The sequence below is a fragment of the Schistocerca gregaria genome, chromosome 7 (assembly GCF_023897955.1).
Source record: "Schistocerca gregaria isolate iqSchGreg1 chromosome 7, iqSchGreg1.2, whole genome shotgun sequence".
In the NCBI taxonomy this organism is placed as follows: Eukaryota; Metazoa; Arthropoda; class Insecta; order Orthoptera; family Acrididae; genus Schistocerca; species Schistocerca gregaria.
In genome coordinates, this window is record NC_064926.1 from 453704860 (window position 1) to 453729467 (window position 24608).

At 43.6% G+C, this 24608-nt stretch overlaps 1 protein-coding gene across 1 annotated transcript in view; it reads right to left on the minus strand.

Annotated features, from left to right (window-relative positions):
• Positions 1 to 24608, minus strand: part of LOC126281985 (juvenile hormone esterase-like) — a 55791-nt gene that overhangs the window by 23671 nt on the left and 7512 nt on the right. Inside the window, exons 3-6 of the mRNA XM_049981368.1 lie at positions 20961 to 21225; positions 14241 to 14426; positions 7187 to 7386; positions 3821 to 3983 (exon numbers count right to left, since the gene is read on the minus strand). Coding sequence (XP_049837325.1) covers positions 3821 to 3983; positions 7187 to 7386; positions 14241 to 14426; positions 20961 to 21225 — 814 coding nt within the window. The remainder of the gene's footprint in view (positions 1 to 3820; positions 3984 to 7186; positions 7387 to 14240; positions 14427 to 20960; positions 21226 to 24608) is intronic.

The window sequence follows — 24608 nt, forward strand, 5'->3', positions numbered from 1 at the left end:
CACATTTACTTTTAAATACCAGGAAAGTGACGTGTATTACGTACAACGATGAAGAACATAAAATGCAAACTTTTTAGCTTTTGGTAGGTACTATAAATCGCACTCTCCCCAAAATATTCAGGAAAAGAGACAGTACTACAACTTTATAATGGCAGTACTTGTTCTAACGTATGGATCAAGTGTTTAGACTCTAATCCTCAATTAACGGAACACACTTGAAACGGCAGAGAGGAGACTCCTGAAATCAGTAGACGGTTGCAAGGACATGGCTCGGATGGGGAATAATGACATTAAAAATGAACTGGGCGCCAAAAGCACATTTCAAAAAATGGAATACAGAACGGACTCAAAACTTTCAGACTATGTCAGATGGACGAATACCTTTATTAAAATACAAACATACGCCTCGCGGGATAAGAAATGTTCGGTTTTCTAAGAAAACATGAAAAAATCAGCAACGTCTACTTGAAATTGGAACAGACGAAGATGCCTAAACCAGAACTGGATTTAATTATGAGTTTTTAATTTACTACTCCAAGCATAACTTCTCTTAATTATTCCATTACCCTGTTTTCTTCTATTGATATTCACCATATAATCTCTTTTCAAGACACTAACCATCCCGCTCAACTGATCTAAATACTCTAGAGAATCTCAAGGTCACTGGTACACTACTGTTCAGAAGCTTTTTGTCATCCACGACGAAAACTACATACTTTATATTAATGTACAAACACGTCGTACAAACTAAATAGACCAACAAAATAAGCATTTTCTCTCTCTGGCATTAAACAGAGTGCAGTATGGTTTAGATTTTAGCGTCTTAAAAGTGCCCAGCCTTTGCTCTCAGAAGAGATACAGAAACTCTTGGCATTCAGGAGATAAGATTTTGTAGTGTTTTCGCAGACATTGCGTCTATGAGCTATTCCATAGAACTTCAATAGTAAAATACCTCTCTTTTCTGACCTCCGTGTCAAGTTCGTCCCATAAGAGTGTAATGGAGTTTAAGTCAGGTGACTGACTTGGCCAAATCATATTCTTCAGTTAACCGCATTTCTCTTATCTATTGACACACCCGCTGCACAGTTCAGGGACATGTTTGTGAGGGACATGTTTGTGATCGTCCTGCTACAGAAAAAATTCACGACCTATAAGTGTACCTCCAGGTGGAACTGCGTTGCTGATCACTATGCTGGGGTACCCTTCCTTCTTTAATGTTCCACCGACTGTATCACTTGCAAAACATCCTCACACAATGACCGACCCTCCACCATGCCTCACCGTTTGCGTCACGCAGTGACTCTTCACGCACTCTCCACGAAGTCGAGGAACAAACATTCGAAGATAGTTTTCAAAAGTTTAAAACTTAGATTAATTCGTGAATAATAGCTTTAACCGTCGTTGTCCACTCTAGTTTTTATGTTACTGTACCCACTGCAATCTGTTCGCCTTATTTTATTTGGCTAATGAAGGTTTTTAGGGTGCTATTCAGCCTTTTAAACCTTTTATCGAGATGGCGTTGGACTGTCGAGACAGTGCAGCTGCTCGCATACCGGTCACTTCTTCGCGAATCACAGGTGCAGTAGGCGTCCTCCGATGTTTGCTTTCCAGATATACGAACTGATCTTGCCTGTGTGATGCCTCTTGGGGCTTTCAGACCGCGAAACACTTAGATTGGCACCAGTTTGCTTATATCGTTGCAATGTATACACCACCGTGAATTGGGATACTCCAAATTGTGTTGTTGTTGTCTTACTAGAATAGCCTTTCTGGTGCAGAGCTACAATTAATGCACGTTTTTTTCAGTTAATATGTTATGAACCTGATCAGGTACACAAACATACTGCAATGTAAACTAATGCAAACTGATTGCCACACGGGCAGCTGACGGAATGAGGCCTGTTCGAATGGAACCCTGTTAGACAGAATCCGTCAGTGTTCTGGATATTCGTCAGTGCCCCTGTATGCGGACGGCCAGTCAAATACACAACAAAGGTGCTTAGTCCTCATCTGTTGATAATTTCTTTATTATCAGAACGAGGATGTGATTGAATAGTCAAAACGAAATCCCTATTTTAACCACAAATTCATAGTTGTGATAGGTGATCGAGTCCTTTGACAGATAGTATAAGCCTCAATGTTTCTTTCAGCTCTTTAATTCCCTGTCGAAATTTCTGTGGCGTGTAACACTAATACAGATATCCGTATTTAAAAAAATTTCTTCATGTACTATAAATATTATATTTCGATTTTCTCGTAAACCTGAAAAATATTCATATGTGTAGAGAAAGTTTATTGATCTGTGTAGATAATAGTGCAAATAATTGCAATTTATACAGTGTCAGTGCTGGTTAGGGAAATGTTAGGGACAGCTGTCAAAGAATAAAAACGCACCGTGCAGCGGCGTTCCTTGACGCGAGTGATGTGACGTCAGAACGCGCGCACTGCAGAAGCACTTGGATGCGGACTCTGGCGTCATCGGCAGCGCAAGTTGCGTCGTAAGTCAGAGTGCGAAGTTTTAATCAGCGGCACTCAGCTCCATTCACATCAAGATCCTGCGTCCCCCTTCCCTCCCCCCCCCCCCCCTCCCCGATCTCAAGTCATTTTCACCAAGTGGGTCCCATGTTCATTCCTGTTATTGAAACAACCCGAACGTCGTTTGTTAGAAAAGAAACAAATATTTCAAAATTAATTTTAGTGCCACTTGCTACATTTTTTTAAATTTTGAAAACAGAAGTAAAAGTGTTTTCTTATGCGCCTAAATAACTTCACTCTAGACATAAATATTGTTTAGAGGAAAATTTGTTCTTGCAGATGCAAAGTAAATTCATTTATCTGAGCGTAAATTAATTACGGCCACTTCAAACTAAAGATGTTATTTAAAAGAAAGCAATTATTCATAACTGTTAATTATATGTAAACTTGTGGCATTGTTTTGTGTGTTAGCCTGGTTCGTATTTCGGCGTTGAAACTGTGCTGGTACTCAATGTTAGTTCCTTTATTTAAATAATTCTAAAGTCAATTGAAGTTTTCTTTCGTGTTACATCGCCATTTCCCAAGTCAGCAAACGTGAGTAAACGCTGCTGTGAGGTTGCGCAACAATTTAGCGTAAGTATAGCCAGCCTACATTTAGTCAGTATCCCTGATTCATTTCACTATGTGTTTAATAAAGAGTGTAGTAATAACTGAAATTTTTTTATCCTTATTATTTCGTGACTTTTGATACTTCAAAAGCATGTGTATTCTTCCATTGCCGCATACATTCAAAGTATTCCTTACTCAGTGCTGTTCGCAGTTTTAATTACTTAGTGAATAGACAAGGCCCAATTAGGCTGGTGACCGTTTTCTTCACTTATTCCAAAAGTATTAGTAAAGTTTATTGTTTTATGCCCCGAGTCCCGTGGTACCCCTTTTCGTTGGAACAATACGCGAATGACTGCATAGTTTTTGATAACTGAACTTAATTTATCTGAAAGTAGAGTAAGCAGAATAATTCGTTCTCAGAGATAACTTGTTGTAAACCTCTCCCTCACTAATCGGTGTTATATTTTCCCTCGGAACCTTGCCAAAATTTACTTTCTGTTAGTCACGAGTGAACACTGTCAAATATATTTTCGCAAAAGCCGGTTATGTAAAGGGGGGCGTTACAATCTGACGTTGAGATACAAAATATTCCTGGATTTAAAAGGTCATAAAATTGTATTTACTTGCTCTTTAGGACAGACCCTCTTGAGAACTCCTTACTCATCAAACTTCGAGGTGTGGATGGAACAGTTCTACATCGGTAGATCTAGAAAATAACAGGGCAAGAAATATTTACCGTAGGCGAACAAACAGGCTTCCCCCGAAGTGACGCCGAGCATGAAGGGCACCCTGTTGTAGCGGCCCTCATTCAGGCTGACCTCGGGCAGCTCGGTGATCACCGCAGAGTCGGACGGTTGCTCTACCACTGGGGCGAAGGCTATGGTACCTGGAGACGCTTCCTGTGGAAGATCCGAGGTATGCACCATCAGTAATCTGAAATTTTTAAGTTAGCGCATGTGACTTTTCAGGTACGGATGTTGCAGAGCTATTAGTGAGTGCGAAGAAAAATAAAAGAAAATGCGAACCAGTGGCGTTGTAAATGGTGTTAGTTGAGCCGGGTGGTTATAATTAAAGTGCAGCTGTGGGCTGCGACTAAACGAGACTCCTGCAGTCGTACATGCTTAATTGTACGTGGTTTCTAACGATTTTAATGAGCATCTACAAATACAACAGACGTGTGTAAACATCTGAGAAAACAGCAGTTTTAATTTTTTATGTTAATTTAAAAGGTATTTATAACTGGTTACGAATTTCAGTAATGAGTTCATGGCCGTGAAAGTGGCGACTCTACCCTGTTTATGACGTCAGCAGAGTCAATATGAATGGTCTGCTTAGTTTCCGTCTAGTTTAAATACGAAAATTCCATGCGATTTCAAGTTTGTTACGTTAATAGTATACAGCAATAGGTATGTGCAGCAAATATGTACGTTGTAAATAAATATCTATGTTGTAAATACCAGCCTCTCCATATTTCTCACTCTAATAGATGTGAGAGGAATCATGCCACCATGTCTGAATGGTATGTTTAATTTGCATTAATATAGGTCAGTTTTAACCGCATTAATAGCCTGTTATATTCCTGACGTATGTGTTTTAACTCTTGTAAAAGTTTAATGTGTAGCTTTACTAAGCTTTTTTAAAGTTGTTTTAAAACCAGTTATGTTTCTTTAGACTTTTTTATATTTGTCAAAGTTCAGTGATATTAGAGTTTTTTGTTTTACTCTTTTACAGTAGGCTACATGAGTTAGTTGCAAACAAATAGCATATTGATAGGGCTTTGACTCACTGAACAATAAATGATATGTCTTACCGTTTAATCTCTGTATATAAAAGGCATATGTCCCGAATCACTGACTCATCATCGCCCAGCCGAAACCGCTAAGGACAGAAAGTCGAAATTTGGAGAGGGTGTTTATCTTCTACTGTAGGCGTTGTTTAAGAAGGGAGTTTCGAAATACCACTCCTAAGGGGGTCAAAATAGGGGATGAAATGTTTTTTTGAAAATTTGTTGCTGATGATGAAATTTTGAAGTCTGACCTACGATAATTGGTATTTGGTTTCTCGGTCAGAAATAAAGATATATGCATTTCAGGAGTTTTGGAAATTTAACCCCCATTGGGGGTGAAACAGTGGGTGAAACCTTATTTTTAAATATATCATTACTGAAGACTACTAAAGTAATTTTAGAGCTATGTCTATGGAAATTAGTATTTTATTTCTCGGTTACAAATTAAAAAAATCTGTTTTTCAGTGTTTTTGGAAATGCAATTCCTAAGAGAGTGAAAATGAGCTGAAAAGTTTCACCAAACGTTTCATACCGAACACTTTTCAAAGCTAAATATAAGAAAATTTGCATTTGGCTTCTCGGTTAGAAATAAAAAATACGTGTGTCATTATTTTTGGAAATTCATCCCCTATAGGGGTGAAATAAGGGATGAAAATCTTCGAGGAAATATTTCATTAAGCAAGTATTTTTGAAGCGAAACCTATGAAAATTTGTATTTGGCTTCTCTTTTAGAAATAGAAAAACATACATTTCACTGTTTTTGGAAATTAAATCCGTAATGGAGTGAAACAGGCGATGAAATGTTTTATGATAACATTTGACTGTGAAAACATTATTAAAGCTAGTTCTACGATAATCGGTATTTGGCTTCTCGATTAGGAATGAAAGAAATACGTGTTTCACTGTTTCTGGAAATTCAACCCTTCAGAGGGTGAAACAGGGGGTGAAGATTTTCAAGAAGCCTCTTCGAAGTAAGTCACAACGTTCTAACACAATATACATTATGATGCAAAATCTTGCTGCATGTCGGTGTTAATGATATGGACCTGTAAGTTAGTGGATTACTTTAATTGCCTTTCTTGAATAATGGTGTGACCTTGCAACTTTCCAGTCCTTAGGTGCGAATCTTTCGTCGAATGCGCGGTTGTATATGATTATTAAGTATGGAGCTATTGCGTCGGCATACTCTGAAAGGAACCTGATTGGTATACAGTCTGGACAGGAAAACCTACTTTTATTAAGCGATTTAAGTTGCTTCACTATTCCGAGGAATATCTATTTTTTAGTAACTCATATTGACAGCTGTTCTTGATGCGAATTCTAGAACGTTTACTTCATCTCCTTTCGTGAAGGAATTTCGGAAGACTGTGTTTAATAACTCTGCATTAGCAGCACTGCCATGGACAGTATTTGTATTGTTACCGCACAGAGAAGTCATTGATTGTGTCTTGTCCCTAGCAGACTATATATGACCAGAATGTCCTCGGATTTTTTTTACAGGTTTCGAGACAAAGTTTCACCGTGAAAACTATTATATGCGTTTCGCATTGAAGACCGCGCTAAATTTGGAGTTTCTGTAAGGGATCGCCAATGTTGGAGATTTTGCGTTCAATAAATTTTGAAATGCTTTTTTCATTATTTCTGCAACAATGTTCTGACCTGTTTTCGCGCCATGGAGGATCAGCTCCGTCGTTTGTTAATATCAAATGTTCAAATGTGTGTGAAATCTTATGGGACTTAACTGCTGAGGTCATCAGTCCCTTAGCTTACACACTACTTAACCTAAATTATACTAAGGACAAAGACACACACCCATGCCTGAGGGAGGACTCGAACCTGCGCCGGGACCAGCGGCAAAGTCCATGACTGCAGAGCCTTAGACCGCTAGGCTAATTCCGCTCGGCGTTTGTTAATTTATTTGGCATATATCTCTCAGTTGCTTTCGATACTATTGCTTTGAATTCAAGGCACATCTGGTCTACACTTACATTGCTATTTTGGAAGATTTCAGACTGTCTCTCAGGAATGCGTCAAGCAAACTTTTATCTGCTTTTCAGAATATATATATTTTTCGTTTATTTTTGGAGTATGTGGGAGTTACGGTATTCAGTCTCGCTACGACAGTCCTGTACTCACAAACCCCTGTGTCCGTTTTGACGCTCGTTATTAGCTCAGGATTATTAATGCTAAGAGTATAAGTGTGCTTCGTCAACCGTCTACAATTCCAGTGGGCTCGTGAACTAATTGCTCGAAGTAATTTTGAGAGAGCTAGGGCAGCGTTAAAGGTGCAAGGTTCTTTCGTGAGCAGAGACTTACGATTTGGGTCGTCGACAGGTCCTCTGGGTCGGCCGCCCTCAGGAAGGCGGCGAGGCGTTGGTCGTCCAGCGTGGCGTTGTCCCCCTGCTGCTGGAAGCCCAGGGCGGCGCCCAGCCGGTAGGCGATGTCGCGCGGGCTGGGCTGCACCGCCCATTGGGCGGAGGCGACGCCGCTCTCCATCACCGCTGCCCGGAACAGGCCTACTAGCACAGACGCGTCCGCTGGTCGTTACCTCAGTCTCAACAAGACCAGGCCGTTTACACACGGGAGGAGAACGGACACCAAGGGGTCGTAATCGCACACAGTAGCGTCACCAGTGAGCTGATGCAGTTTCATCTACATATAGAACAATATGAAGAGTTTTATTTCTTTCCTTTATAGAAGATTTCTTGCCAGTGTAATCACAGTAGTGGCAAGTACTATACCACAATGCCTTGACATAATCAATAAAATACCTCTGGGTCTGTGACTGTACTGTCAGTGTATGCGATTGCATTGTGTCCCGGTGTATTCCAATAATGAATTCTTCTCGGGTTATCAGCCGAGTGGTGGCGTCGTCTTGTCGCAAAATTTCGATGGGTTTCGTACCCATGATCTTCTGTCGAAGCTGCTGCTCTCATCTGTTACTTTCCCCTCTTTGGGGAAGTGTGATGGGGAGTTTGTAGCCTTTCGGCTTTTACTCCCCTGTGTACGTGTGTGTGTGATTATATCTGAAGCTTTTTGGTGTCTGTGAAATGTGATGACTGTTCTGTTTGTGTTTGGTATTTGCCTGAGGTTGGCGAGATGTTTGGTGTTATATGGGAAGGAGCAGGATTAGGGATTGGATACTGGGATTTTCTCTTCGACTTAATCATTGAAGATCGTCCTGGGTCGCTTGTGCTTGACATGTCATACCGACCTAGGGAGTGGATGAGGCCGTTCCCTAATCTGGAAAAACCCTCATAGAAGGCCGTTGCCAGATCTTGGAAACGCTCTCTCAGGAGTGGGATTTCGGCTGTGGCGTGCAGATCATCTATGGGGAATCCAAGAGGTAAATGCAATGCACTCCTGAAGGCGCGGTTCTGCATCCTCTGAAGTTTGTCCAGGTGCTGCTTTGCCGCCTATCCCCAGACAGGGCACGCATATTCCATTACTGGCCGGATCAGGGCCTAGTACACATTTACACCTACTGGGCAGGGAAGGGAGCTGGTTCAGTTCAGGATTGGGTATAAGATGGACATTCTGGCACAGATCTTCCTGTGAACCTCGTCTATGTGGGGTTTCCATGTAAGACGAGAGTCCAAGGTTACGCCAAGGTACTTGGCGGTTCTGCGCCAGGGGAGTTGGGTTCCGTTTAGGTGAAGGTGGAGGGAGGGACGTTGAGGAGGTTCACGCCTTCCGAGCCTGCGGGTAATCAGCATTGCCTGCGTATTTCCAGAGTTGATGGTGATGCGCCAGCGACGTGCCCAGGTTTCTGTGTCGTCTAAAACCCTTTGTAGCTTACGAATGACCAGGTCCTTGTTCCCATTTCTCGTGCAGTAGGCTGTATCGTCCGCGTACTGTGCAGTGTGCACCAGGGGTCCTTTGGTGTGTCCGCAGTGTACAGACTGTACAAGACGGGCCCCAGGACCGATCCCTGTGGCACCCCTGCACGAATACTCCTTTTGGTGGAGGTAGCAGTTTCTACTTTGACGGAGAAAGTTCTATTCGTGAGAAAGCTTTTGATCAGCTGAACTATGCTCCCGGGAAACCTTTGTGTGTACAACTTGTAGAGTAGCTCTCTATGCCATACTGAGTCAAAGGCTTTGGCTACGTCTAGTAGCACTATCCCGCAGTAGCCTCTGTGGCTGAAGCCCTCTGTGGCTGCTTCAACCACTCTCATGACCCGTTGTGGGGCACAGTGGTTCTGCCGGAACCCGAATTGGCAATCCGGCAGAATTTGCTCTCTGGTAATATATTCTTGTATGGGTCCTAGCAGGAGGCGCTCATAGTTCTTGCTGAGAGTTGGCAATTGGCTAATCGGGACTAGAGGGTCTTTCCCAGGTTTGTGTATCGCGACCACTTCGGCATTTTTCCAGCAAGCTGGGAACTCGCGGGAACGAGCAATCTCGTTAAGGACGTTCGGGAGGTGTGTTATCGCTGTGGGTGGGAGATTTTTGACTAACTGATTAGTGACACTGTCGTGTCCTGGCGCCTGTTTTGTAGGGAGGGACCTGATTACTCTTGCCACGTCCTTGGGGGCAAAAAGTATGGGTTCGTCCTCTGGGTCCTCCTCAGCATTGAGGAAGACAGCCAGTTGACGACTGACTACCTCTTCATACTCTTCATCCTGGGGTTCTGCCGCTTGAAACTGCTTCTCGAAGGAGTCAGCGAGGGCGATGGCCTTCCCAGCATGGCTGTAGACCAGGCCCCGCTCGCCATGCAGTGGCGGCATCCTAGCGCGTCTTTTTGTAAACTGTTTGGTTGCTTGCCATAGTGTATGATCGTCTACTTTGAGAACTGTGAGGCGGTTTTGCCATCGCTGGTGTCTGTGCTAATTGAGCGCTACCTTCAATTCTCTCTGTATACGATTGAGCAGCCTCCTGGTGGCCTGATTTCTAGTGATCTTCCACTCTTTTGCCACTCTGTTCTTTTGTCGAATTTGAGCTAGCAAGTGTTCTGGGACTGTGCGGCGGTGGGCCATCCCTTTGTGGTGGGGTGGCCTCTTCCGCTGCCTGCAAGATGGTGCCTGTTAAGTCTTGTAGCGCTTGTTCTACTGTTTCGGCAGTAGGTGGCGGAGCGCAAGCGATATCAGAGGCGACAGTTTCTCGGTATCGCCCCCAGTCTCTATGTTTGTATGACGTCTGGTACCGTGGGAGTGCTACCCATTCTCCCACATCGACCTGTAGAATCACTGTGTTGTCGTGGGAGGACATTCTGTTGATTGTCCTTGCGGCCACAAACCCTGCGATCCTCCTGGTGAGAGCTATGTCTAACACATCGGGCCTGCCTCCGTTTTTTGGAAAATGTGTGGGCTCGACTGGACCCCATGTTTCGAAGTGATGGATGCTCGCTAGTTGCTGTAGTCTGGCGCCTGCTCTGGAGGTTACTCTAGAATTCCAATCAGGGTGTTTGGCATTGAAGTCTCTCCCTATTATGAGTTTGCCTTCAATTTGCCCTAGAGCAGCTATGTCTCCCTCATCTATCTGGTCATGTGGGGGTCGGTAGTCTGCAACAATTGTTAGGGGTCCGGTGGCAGTGGTTACTTCCACCGCCACTGCTTCGATTTTATTGGTAGCTGGTAAGAATACCTGGTGGTGGGGGATCCCTCTTTTTATGTATATGGCCACTCATCCACCTAGGGTTGGCCTGTCTTCGCGATAGCTAACACAGTTGGGGACTGTCGCTTTTATTCCCGGTTTTAGGTGGGTTTCCCCAGTCATGCATAAGTCGATGGAGAACTTCCTCGTGAGTTCTCTGAACTCGACCTCTTGATTAGCAATGCCGTCTGCTTTAAAGACGCACACTGTTAGGCCTTGGATGTTTGGTCGTCTATTCATGATGGGGTTTTGAAACTACTGCGGAAGTCGCAGAGGGGAGCCACTGCTGGACTGATGCCTGAAAGGCAACGATGATCTGTGTGTTCTGCTTCTGGGCTTCCTTGAATTCCGTCATCATTCATAGAAGACTGCTTGCCAGTGTAATCACACTAGTGGCAAGTACTATAACATAATGCCTTGACATAATCATTAAAATCCCTCTGGGTCAGTGACTGTATTGTCAGTGTATGCGATTGCAATCTGTCTCGGTGTCTTCCAATAATGAATTCTTCTCGGTTTATGAGCCGAGTTTCGGGGTGCACTCAGCCTCGTGATGCCAATTGAGGAGCTACTCGACCGAATAGTAGCGGCTCCGGTCAAAGAAAACCATCATAACGACCGGGAGAGCGGCGTGCTGACCACACGCCCCTCCTATCCGCATCCTCACTGAGGATGACACGGCGCCCGGATCGTCCCGATGGGCCACTTGTGGCCTGAAGACAGAGTGCTATGAACCGTGTGGTGGCGTCGTCTTGTCGCAACGTTTCGATGAGTTTCGTACCCATTATCTTCTGGCGAAGTTTCCTGAATATCTAAATAGATGCTTGTCCTTCGTCCGCTTCTGTAGGCCGGCCAATCACGTTCCTTCGGAAGGGGGTGCCGCGTCGGTGATGGGAGGAGGGCGCTGCGCGTCCCGGCGTCGAGACCCGGTGGCTGTCAATCTGTCTGAGGACGCCGCTGCCTTCAGATCACAGCATCCTTGACGTATTTTGTCAATTGCTAGATTCGACGCTGCACTGAGCTGAAAACCGCTATCCCTGTTTACTAAATTGTTGTGCAGACGTATCTCCACTGCCTCTTTGAAGATCGAGTCCCAGAAACCGTTGGTGCTGCACAGAGCTGCACAGACTCTTCGTTTTTTTCGAATTTGAAGGTGCGTCCCTCGATAATGCTATGTTCTGTTAGCGCGGACTTATTTGTCTGTCCTAGTCGTACGTTTCAGATGTGTTCAGTAAATCGCTGGCAGATACATCGTTGTCTCTGCCCGATATATTCCATCCCACATTCGCACTGAATACTGTAAATCTCCGGCACCTTCAACCCCAGCCGGTCTTTGGTTGAGCCAAGTATATCTTCAGCATCCCGACACTTCGCCAGAAGATGGTGGGTACGAAACTCATCGAAACGTTGCGACAAGACGACGCCACCACTCGGCTGATAACTAGAGAATTGTTCATCATCTACTGTAAGCGTGTAATACTTCCAACTTTTCGGTCACTATTGCATCTTGCCTTCCTCACGGTATTTTTTTCGCTATCTGATGAATGAGGGAAGTTTGGTTATTGTGTACTGGCGAAAGAAGCTATTATTGATTTCTGATAGGTAACTGAGGATGAGGCGTAGGCGTATCAGATTTTTTTTGTTATACTTTCCGATACTATATTGCAGTGCCTGATTGCAGTCGTTATGAAAATCATTAACTGAATTCGTAATTGCGAATAAAGACAACCAGCAGCTGTAGAATGGAATCTCGACAATGAAAATTTGTTCCGGACCGGAAGTCGAACCCGGACGCCTTACCTTTTCATTTACCTTACTGCGAGAAATTACTATCGAAAATGGCAAACTACTCGGAGAGAAATTAAAACTCGAACTAAGGACTTGAATTTACGTGGACTGTAGAGATTCTGTAAGCAGAAATCCGTAGGTCGCCGGTTCGAACCCGGCCCGGAGGAAACATTTTTATAGCTGTAGCTCGGAAGAACAATTGACACACAAGCTGACGGCAGTCCTTCAACGGACTGAATCTTCACCCGGGCCGCGGTCTTCATCGTAAGGAGGAGTCAGAGCCTTGACGTGCCATGACACGATTATGATTACTCATAGAGACAAAATGAGTAGTATGTGAAAGATTGAATATTAGTACTGTTATTAGTTATTTCTCACCACGATACAGTATTGAAAGTTTTGTAACACGTGGCATCATTTTGTACTCTACGGTGTCAAATAAACCAACTTGACATACTTCTAAAAAAAATGGTAAGGTGACGAGCGGGAAATCCGGGTTCGAGACCCCGTCCTGCACAAATTTTCATTGTTGTCATATTATTCTATAGCTGATGGTTGTCCTCATTCCCAACTGAGAATTCATTTGATGCATTCTCTTTACTGGTGTTTTCATTGTTTCTTCTCTTGGTGGAAATAGACGCTCCTGACTGGAGTTTACTTTACTGCTAGCGACTGGTGGAGATAAGTGAATTGGAAACGGGCAGCAGCAGTGGGTCACATCCAAAACTCTAGACGTCAGACAGTCATCGGTACCAAACGCTGTATATCGATAGAGTATCAACCAAAACACCGATATAGTTTGTGGTATATGCTGTCGTCCAGGAGAAGCTGCGTCAACGGCAAGTAATAAGTATGACATGACCTACAGAGCACAGGAAAAAATATCTGTGAGTGTCTGTCGTGGGGAGGTCGAGTGGTGAATTCGGTATAACGTTAGTTCATCGTACCAAGGGTACTGGGATAGAGCACTGGTCACGACAGTTTTTTAACTCTAGTACGTGTAAAACTACTATATGGCACAACATTCTCCTCACTTGTAAAGGATTGTACGGAATTTATAGATGTGCAGCAGTGCTGCCATCTAGTAGTCAATTACTGTTCTTCTTGTTGTCTTTATTATTATATTACTATTATTACTTCCACAAACGTGATGCAATTGTTCCTTTCTTCTTCTTTTCCGATTCTTTCTGTTTATTCTGTGCAACCAAAACTGTACCCTATCGGTCTGATACTTTCAAAGAAACGAAGCGAAAGCTATAAATTACGAACAGTCCTTTTACATGTCAGGAACGTATTGTGCCATATAATAGTTTCACGCTTACTACAGTACAAAAACTAGCAGTACCAGGAATCGAAAGAGGGATCCGTCGTACGACGAAACAACGCTCTTACGGCTTCTTCGCATGAGCTCCACACAGCAAACACTCACAAATGTGCTCTATTTGTGCTTCGTTGGTCATGTAGTTAGTATTTACTACTTACCGGTTACTCACATCCATCTGCACGGTACTACGTTGCACGAACTGTAGTCTATCGAGATGCAATGTTCAGTACTGATCTCAGTGTCTGACATCTGAAGATTTAGTTGTCAGTGCTGTTTGTCTTGCTGCCTAGTGCTGGCTGAGGCGTGCCAGTACTCCGTGTACCCGGGACCGCTGTAGTCTCCCGAATCTGTGTGTGTGTGTGTGTGTGTGTGTGTGTGTGTGTGTGTGTGTGTGTGGTGTGTGTTGCCTCTGTTGAGCTGCAGTTCCGTAGTGCTGGTACTGCTGGCAGCCAAGTCGGTACACGCCACCTCATTTCTGTTGGCTATTTCTATTGCCCCTCTAACCTTTCCCCTTGATCTAACACTATAAAACTGATATCCTAATACAGCGATACTCAAAGTATCGCGTATCTACGCTATTCTCTCACTTCCGATGCAATTTCGTAAGAGGTGATACATCTTTTCAAGCCCTAAATAACTGTGCATTTTATCTTAACACTCTTACCTTCGGCTTTTGGTGAGAGGAACATGAATGACGATGAGGCACCACCAGCGCTCTCCCCGAAGATGGTGACCTTGGTGGGGTCACCACCAAAGGCCGCGATGTTCCTCTGTACCCATTGCAGCGCCAGCAGCTGGTCCTTGAGGCCCGCGTTCCCCGGGATGTCGTCGTTCTGCAGGCTCAGGAACCCTGCGACAGATCGACAAAATGATCTCCTGTCGTTCAAAGCGTGGATGAACTTTAACCTCCTCCCTCCAGACCTCCAGATGGTTCCCAGTGTGTCCACAATGAGCCTACCAGACAAAGGCTTGGTGTTGCAAAACTGAGTACTATGCACTCGTTCAATACAGAAGGCGGTTCATATCCCTCCATTAGAGAAGTTTAAAGTAAATTCCGGGTGCAATACAAGTGCTAAACATTCACCAACCTTTGTACAACATTGTACAAAGCTGAATATTCGACTTTCCTGGGACCTCATGCTGCAAAGCCAGATATTCGAACATCAGTAGACACTATTATTCGAACGTGTTCGTCAGATCTCTGGATTCCTGACTCCGATCCAGAACTGCAGTTGCGAAGGTGTATTCAACTCAAACCAATAACCTGTTTTTGACCTCAGATGCCTAGGACTATACTGGAGCATGAAAAACCGTGCTTAAGTTATGAAGACCAGGAAGAGATTGAAGAAATGTATGATGAGATAAAATAAATTATTCAGATAGCGAATCGAGACGAAAATTTAATAGTCATGAGGTACTGGAATTCGATAGTTGGAAAAGGAAGAGAAGGAAAAGAAGTAGATGAATATGGAATGGGGATCAGGAATGAAAGAGGAAGCCGCCTGGTAGAATTTTGCACAGAGCATAAATTAATCATAGCTAACACCTGGGTTAAGTAATATGAAAGAATGTTGTGTATGTGGAAGAGGCCTTGAGACACTGGAAGGATTCAGATAGATTATATAATGGTAATAAAGAGATTTACGAACCAGGTTTTCATTTATAACATATTTCCAGGGGAGGATGTGGATTCTGACCACAATCTATTGACTATGAACCGTAGATTAAAACTGTAGAAACTGCAAAAAGGTGGGAATTTAAGGAGATGAGACCTGGATAAATTGAAAAAAACCAGAGCTTGTAGAGAGTTTCAGAGAGAGTATTCGGGAACGATTGACAACAACGGGGGAGAGAAATACAGGAGACGAAGAATGGGTAGTTTTGAAATATGAAATAGCGAAGGCAGTAGGGGATCAAGTAGATAAAAATCCTTGGGTAACAGATGAGATACTGAAGTTAATTGATGAAAGGAGAAAATATAAAGATGCAGTAAATAAAGCAGGCAAAAAGGAATACAAAGGGCCAAAAATGAGATCGACAGAAAGTTCAAAGGGTTCAAATGGCTCTGAGCACTATTGGACTTAACGTCGGAGGTCATCAGTCTCCTAGAACTTAGAACTACTTAAACGTAACTAACGTAAGGACATCACACACATCCATGCCCGAGGCTGGATTCGAACCTGCGACCGTAGCGGTCCGGCGGTTCCAGACTGTAGCGCCTAGAACCGCTCGGCCACCCGGGCCGGCCGACAGAAAGTGCAAAATGGCTAAGCAGGGATGGCCAGAGGACAAATACAAGGATGTAGAGCCATTTATCATTAGGGGTCAGACAGATACTGCCTACAGGAAAATTAAAGAGACCTTTGGAGAAAGACAACCAGTTTTATGAATATCAAGAGCTCTGATGGAAACCCAGTTCTGAGCAAAGAAGAGAAAGCAGAAAGATGGACGGAGTATATAGAGGATCTATAGAAGGGCGACGTACCTGAGGACAATATTATGGAAATGGGAGACGACGTAGATGAAGATGAAATGGAAGATATGATAGTGTGTGAGGAGTTTGACAGTGCACTGGAAGACCTAAATCGAAACAAGGCCCTGGGAGTAGACAACACTCTATTAGAACCACGGATAGCCTTGGGAGAGTCAGGCCTTACAAAACTCCACCTTCTGGAGAGCAACATACATGAGACAGGAGAAATACCCTCAGACTTGAAGAACAATATAATAATTCCAATCCCAAAGGTAGCAGGTGTTGACAGGTGTGAAAATCACCGAACTATCAGTTTAGTAACTCACGGCTGCAAAATACTGACACGAATTCTTTACAGACGAATGGAAAAACTGGTAGAAGCCGACCTCAGGGAAGATCAGTTTGGATTCCATAGAAATTTTGGAACGCGTGAGGTAATACTGACTCTACGACGTATCTTAGAAGATTGTTAAGAAAAGATAAACCTACATTTCTAGCACTCATAGGCTTAGAGAAAGCTTTTGACAATGCTAATTGGAAAACTCTCTTTCAAATTGTGAAGGTGGCAGGGATAAAATAGAAGGAGCGAAAGGCTATTTACAATTTGCACAGAAACCAGATGGCAGTTTTAAGAGTCGAGGGGCATGAAAGGGAAGCAGTGGTTGAGAAGGAAAAGAGACAAGGTTTTAGCATATCCCCGATGTTATTCAGCCTATGCATTGACCAAGTAGTAAATGAAACAAAAGAAAAATTTGGAGTAGGCATTAAAATGCATGGAGAAGAAATAAAAATTTTGAGGTTTGCCAATGACATTGTAATTCTGTCAGAGACAGCAAAGGACCCGGCAGAGCAGTTGAACTCAGTGGATAGTGTCTTGACAGGAGACTATAGATAAATATGAACCAAAGCAAAACAAGCGTAATGCAATGTAGTCTAATTAAATAAGGTGATACTGAGGAAATTAGATTAGGAAATGAGACACTTAAAGTAGTAGATGAGTATTGCTATATGGAGAGCAAAATACCTGATGATGGTCGACGTAGAGAGGATATAAAATGGAGACTCGCAATGGCAAAAAAATGGCTCTAAGCACTATGAGACTTAACATCTGCGGTCATCAGTCCCCTAGAGTTAGAACTACTTAAACCTAACTAACCTAAGGGCATCACACACGTCCATGCCCGAGGTAGGATTCGAACCTGCGACCGTAGCAGCAGCGGGGTTCCGGAATGAAGCGGCTAAAATTACTCGTCCACATCAGCCGGCTGACAACGGCAAGAAAATCGTTTCTGAAGAAAAGAAATTTGTAAGCATCGAGTATGGATTTAAGTGACAGGAAGTCGTTTCTGAGAGCAATTGTATGGAGTGTAGCAATGGACAATAAATAGTTTAGACAAGAAGAGAATAGAAGCTTTCGAAATATGATGCTACAGAAGAATGGTGAAGACTAGATGGGTAGATCACGTAAGTAATGAGGAGGTACTGAATAGAATTGGGGAGAAGAGGAATTTGTGGCACAGCTTGACTAGAAGAAGGGATCGGTTGGTAGGACGTGCGAGTCATCAAGGGATCATCATTTTAGTATTGGAGGGCAGCGTGGAGGGTAAAAATCATAGTGGGAGACCAAGAGATGAATACACTAAGCAGATTCAGAAGGATGTAGGTGGCAGTAGTTACTTGGAAATGAGTAAGTTTGCCCAGGATAGAGGAGCATGAAGAGCTGCATCAAACCAGTCTGCACTGAAGACCACAACAACAACAACAAGTTATAGAAAGGCTATAATTATATCTCCACTTTTTGTGTACTAAGTTTCATTTCCGATTGATAAGAAGCTCTATGACGGGTAGGACTTGTCTGACGACGTGACAGAAGACGAAATTGGAGTCGATATGGAAAACTTGAGATCAGGTAAGAGAAGGGATAGCTAACATTCCATCGGAATTTCTAAAACCTTTGGGTGAAGTGGCAACCTAACGACTCTTCAAGTTGGTGTGTAGAATCGATAAGACTGACGACGTCTAAACAATTACGAACATAATAAGGGCAGGTAAGTGCGTAAACTATCGCACAATCAGTTTAATAGCTCATGCACTCAAGCTGCTGACAAGAATAAAATACAGAAGATAGGAAAACATAACTGAGGATCAGTTAGGTCACCATCAGTTTGGCTTCAAGAAAGGTAAGGGCTCCAGACAGGTTATTCTCATGTTGCGCTATCCCCAAGCAAGATTGAAGAAAAACAATACACACTCACAGGATTCGTCGACTTCGAAGAAGCGTTCAGCAGTGGAAAATAGTGCAAGATGTTCGAAACTCTAAGAAAAATAGGAGTAAGCTCCAAGGAAAGATGGGTACAATATGTCCAAGAACCAAAATGAACAATAGGGCTCGGATTAAAAGTGTGTAAGAGAGGGATGCAATCTTTTGCCCCTACCGTTCAATTTGTACACCGAGGAAGCGATGATGGAAATGAAAGAGAACCTCAAGAGTGGGATTAAAATTCCAGGTGAAAGAATATCAGTGATAAGATTCCCTAATAACATTGCTTTCCGCGTTGAGTGTGGAGAATCACAGAATCTGTTGAATGGAATGAAGAATATAATGAGCACAGAGTATGAATTGAGATTAAAGCAAAGGTAACGGATGTATCACAAATGAGAGTAGTGGTAAACTTAAGATCGAAGCTGAACACGAAGTAAACGAAGTTGAGGGATTTTGGTATCTAGTCAGCCAAATAACCCATGATGGACGAATCGAGGAGGATGTAAAAATTAGACTAGCTTAGACAAAGAGGGCATTCCTGGCCAAGAGAAGTCTACTGGTACCAAAAATAAGCATTAATTTTGAGGAAGAAATTTCTGTGAATGTACGTTTGGCTGATAGTATTCTGGTGGAGTGCTAAGATAAGCGGTGTGGGGTTTTTCCTCAGACTCGGCGAAGAAAGGAACGCATGGTAAACACGGATAAGAAGAATGGTTACCAAAATAGGATATGTGTCATGAATTCAGGAAATAAGATCTATGGTACTGGAGGGAACTGTGGAGAGTAAAAAACTGTAGGGTAAGACAGACATTTGAATACATCCACCAAATAATTGACGTCGCAGGGTATAAGAGCTACTCTCAGATGAAGAAGTTGGCGCAGGAGAGGAATTGGTGGCGGGCGGCATCAGACCAGTCAAAAGACTGATGACTCACAAAAAATTTATATTAATAGCTTCAGGAAGATGACTTGATGTGAGGATGTGACGAACTGTAAAAAGGAGCTATTACGTTTAGACGTGCTCATGAACACAACACGAAGTTGGCCAATTTGTTGGTGGAACGACGCGTATTTTCTCAACGGATTCACTAAATTTCTTATAACTTGAAGAAATACAGCAACCAGCAGCAACCAGCCAACACACTTTTCGGATGTTTACACTTCTGTGAGAGGTGTAACACTTTGACACATAAGCAGTCACGTTAATGTCACCTCCCATCAGAAGCCTTTTACACCGCAGATCACTGCGAGACATGTAGAAAGAGAGTGAGTGAAGTTCTGGAAAGAATCGATATGGGCCGCTAGGTTTCCTCGGTTCAAGATACATGGAGGCGACAGCCCGATTGAGATGGTCTCACAGATCCGAGGCTTTGGTGGCGAGGTGAGGATGGTTAACTCATCCTGATGCTCTACGAATCACACATGTACACTGAGAGCTGTTTGACTTGGTGCATTGTCCTTCTGATAAATGCCATCAAGCCGAGGAAGAACAAACTGCATGTAGGGGTGGACCTAATATCTAACGATAGATGCATACCTGTGTTAATGCCTTGTGTCCGCCAGAATGACGAGATCGCGAAAACATTCCGCAAAACATAATATTCCCTTTTGGTTCCAGGGTGTTTACTTTGAGAGTTTTCACGTCGTACACGCAAACGGCCATCTGTCCGATGGAGCACGCATCGTCTGGAAAGACGACCTGTGGACACCCAGCTGCGGTACTTGCGTACGGATTCCAGCTTCTGTCGCCGATGAACAGCAGTCAGTATGGGTGCATGGACCAGGCGCCTGCTGTGGAGGCCCGTATGCAGTAATGTTCGCTGACCGGTCGTTGAGGAGACGCTGGTCTTGGGACACCTGGCTGGTCTTTTCTCAGCAGTAGGATATCTGTTCGCTCGTACACATCTCCACAGCCGTCGTTCACTGTTATCTATGGCTCGTGGTGCACAACAGTTCCGTCTGCAGTGGTTTCGGGTAGTGCCATTTTGCCATGCGCGGTATACTTTAACTAGAGCAGTTTACAAACACGTCCTTTTCAAAAATGGTCCCGCTCTTGATCTGAAACCAACGTTCATGCCCTTTAGGTCGTCAGACAAATCGCTCCCCTTCTGCAGGACTGCAGTGTTCTCTGCGACCCACACCTGCTCCCCCCTGACACGCTTTGTATACCCTCCACTGCGACTGCTGTCATCTGAGGTGTGTCAGTGGTTGTTGCGCGTTGAAGTCTAAAATAGGCGGTGGTCACATTAATGTGGCTGGACCGTCTATAATATTGTCTAGATGACGTACGTTATAAAATATTGAAATCTGATAACTAGTTGTAGTTGACTGAAGAATCATCTTCAGATCTGAAAAAAATCAATTTTTCATGAGTGCTTAGACTCTGATTTATTTCCTCATTTCAAAAATTTTTGTAAGGTCAAAGTTGAGCTGGTAAAACTTCACAAAGTTTTCTCTTGATTCCTTGTTCTCAGATCTAAAAATGGTTGCTTAGTCAACTGAAAATATTTACCATATTTTAATGTACAGGACCTAAATAATTATTAAGAAACTACTTTTTTTTAATTTTAGGAGATAATTTTTTTTCTGGATTGTTTTGGTGAGGTTTGGGAATGAGAATGGGGGCGATGCCGTGATTAGGTACTCACCCTGAGGACCCAGGCGGTAGTTGAAAGTCACTAGGAGGACACCGTTCTCCACGAAGTAGTCTGGTGGCCTTCCGTCGGAGGAGCCAGCAGTGAAGCCGCCGCCGTAGATGTTGAACATTACAGGCAGTGGAGAGTCGTCGTCAGTCTGGGGCACGAAGACGTTCATGTGGAGGCAGTCCTCAGAGCCCCGGCCAGACTGTGAGCAGCTGGGGCCGAAGGTGAGGGCGTCCCTGACTCCAGTCCAGTTGGCTGCAGGCAGCGGAGCCTGCGCACACCGGCGGTTAACAGCTAAGGTTGGTCACACAAATAACTAAACATAGTCTCGTGACAACTTGCAACCTACATATGATTTTTTTTATTTCCTCAAATAAGTGCATTTCAGTAGAAACACCCACACGCCTGACTGTCTGTAGGGAACACTCAGGAAAACTGGGCACGCTAAAGTATTCCTATTTTTAAGGCGAGGAGCATATAAATGATTAATTACAATCTGCAACTATAGAAGGACGATATCGAATAGTCCAATTACCTAAGGATCAAATTAAGCACTTTAAAGAATTCGATTTTCACAGTGTGGCAAAATGGCCAATCTGCCCGAATTGAGTGGGCAAAGTGGCCCTTAATTTTAAACTCAAAATAAGGATTTAAGAACTGTTTTAACAAAGAACTAAATTTATTTTATTGTAAACATTATTCGAATTGAATTATTTACACTTTTCACAAATAAAAGTCAAACTGTACTCCTCATGTACAGAGGTTCGTGGACCCAGAGGGAGCACAATTAGCAGTTAATTCACTGCTCTTCTGGTCTTGATTTTGAAAATATTTCTTCACGGTGTTGCCTTGTATTCATCGTTGTCATCAGAAAGAGATCTTATAGGTTTGGATTTCGGGATGTACGCAATTTTCCTTTTACTGTCTTTCCTTTCTTCGCCTGCTTCGGTTCTTCATTTTTCCTCCCTTTCCTGCTTCTGAGTACTCTATGCCACCGCCTATATGGCCGCTTTGCCCGCAGTGACGCCATTACTCTAAAGCTGTATACCCTCTAATAGAACTTTCAATAACTAAAGAAGCATTACGGAGTCAAGGTATGACACTAAAAACGATGTAACCAATATTTCCCCTGCATAATAGTTAAATTAACTGACCACTTACCCTTACATCATGACAACTAAAATCCATAGAAGTTGATGTAACTGAGCCATGCACGGCTCATGTTCATGTATTTATTGGTTGTCATCTTCGATTACGTTACTTCCGCCTCGTTTCCTTATACCATTTACTGGCGTCACTAACTCCCTACCTTACTTGCCTGGGAGTGGCAGCAGCGAGTATCTATAGTGCACTGTCGTACCATCTCTGGAGCGCCCGGTAGTATTTCCGGGTCGTCGTGTATGGGGAAGTCAGTTGGAGAAGGACCAGCAGTGCGCGTAGTTCAGTCGGGACGTAGCTCCAGTAAGGTCTGCACAGCCAGTACTCGGCGACCACTGGCGACACACATGCACTGTCCGGTGGAAGGAGACTTGAGCGGGGACGACGGATGGTTGGTCGTTCTGTCCGTCGCCTCAGCGGGCGACGTGTATTTGGTCTTCTGACCGCTTCTGGGCCCCTTCAATTGGTCATCTTACAGAACTTCCTTCCTGGTGCAGGTATGTCGGTTAGTCAGTGGGCGTGTTCCCTCTGTATGTTTGGGTCCGAGCCAGTGTCTCCGGGTGTAGTGTGTCTGGATTTGGTTGGGCACGGAGCAGCAGTGAGGTTCGGACAGCCAGTACATGCCGACCACTGGCGACAAACATGGACTGACCGACTGGAGAAGACTGGAGCGGGAACGACCGTTGGTTGGTCGGTCGTCTCATCGGCCGACGTCTATTTGATCTTTTGACCGTTTATGGGTGGTGGAGTCGGTCGGTTGGCGCAGAGCAGCGAGGAAGTCCCCGTCGCGCTGATTCGGGCCGGAGCCGCTGGCGGCGTGCACGCGTGGTTGGAGTTGTGAGGCGCGTCTTGTGAGGGTTACGAAGTTCGACCCCCACCGATCTTGGACTCTAAAGTTGAGTCCTCACTTAGCCTACTATCAAGCCTCAACTTGGCTGGATTGGGCACCAGTATCCTAAACGTTGAACTACTGATGTCTTGTTGATTTTGCTCGTCGGGTCGAGCAGAACTGATTTGGTTGGTTGGTTTGTCGGCTGGCCTTCCGTTGGTTTGCCTACCCATTAAGAGGTTGTCGGTCGGGCTGCCTGTCTCACCTAAATGTGCGTTAGTGTTACTTCCCAGGCCGACCCTTGGAAACTTCTGAGCGCCGCACCTTGTGTTTTATATAGTGATATCCTTTTAGTCTTAAGTACTCTGTGTGGCCTTCAGCCGCGTTTTAGCTTATTAAAATTGTAAGTTTTTCTTTTCTTTTGGCCTCAAGCAGTAACACTGTTCTCGCTTGATGTGTGGCCGTCAGCCTATTTTTATTGAAGTGAAAAAAAATTTTTTTTGAACCCAGTGAAACTTCCAAAAGAACTCCTGGACCTCAATTCCTTGGTTAGGCCTAGGGCCCTGGATTTTCGAATGAGGCTTTCAGCTGATTTAAATCAAATCAAAGGAGCTCTTTCATTAAAACCTTGCGAGTTTTTAATTCTTGCTTATGTTATTGTTTGTCTTAACTAATAAAATTTATATGTTGAGTGTGACTGACAGCAACTTATTTTGGCCCCTTTTCACAAAAGTAACCTCATCCGCTGTATCCTGCTAGTACAGGGATATCAGACTGTTACCAAACAGTGTCCTCGGAAGGGGCGGCACAGCAGACACGTTAGACTTCACTGGGTGACTTGTCGCTACAGGTTGCGCCGTGCCAACAACTTATAGTGTCCGGGACCTCAGTGGTCTCTTTGGCCGCCATGGGCACTTTGCCCGGTGTCCCTCAAGCATGTGACTGAGTTAAGCTGTTTTTCTGTTTGTTGTCATTGTGTGAATCATTGTGTACTGGACCATTTGTGTACATGACTTTTTATTTTTCCACATTGACTGTTGCACTGAGTTCTAACAGACTGCCATCGTCAGAAAGTGTCATAAAAAGAAAGAAAATATTTAAAAAGCGTTATATTCATTTCATTAGCCACTTTCGATTTAGAAAAAAATTCACCTGAACAAGTGAAACTAAATTTATCGATAGATATCCAGAGGCCTACGTGCACATCACCTCTACTTCCGGTATGTTAATCAATATTGTTTGCCTTTCTAAAACACTCGAATAAATTCCTGTTTCTTATTAAGATAAATTTGAACTCGAAAAAATAATACGCTGACTTGCACATTTTCTTGATCTGGCGATATTTTTGTACTAATTGAAGGCAGTGCTTCAGTAGGTGCCGAAATCCGATTTAAATTTCTTTATTTTTATTTATTTTTTCGTTTCGTATCGCATTTATGATAGAATTGCGTAGAGTACGTGTGGCTTCTATATGTTGTAACTGCCGTTTGTGGAATTATTATTTTTCATTTTGTACTGCAGTGCACTTCGCATGGCATGTTGGTACTTCAGGGTACAATATTTATATGACCATAAAACTGTACATCCGTGTTAAAAATTGAAGTAGTTATAATTTACGTAATAGTCAGCTTTATAAAATATCGATAGGTCGCTGTCTGAGGTGGTTA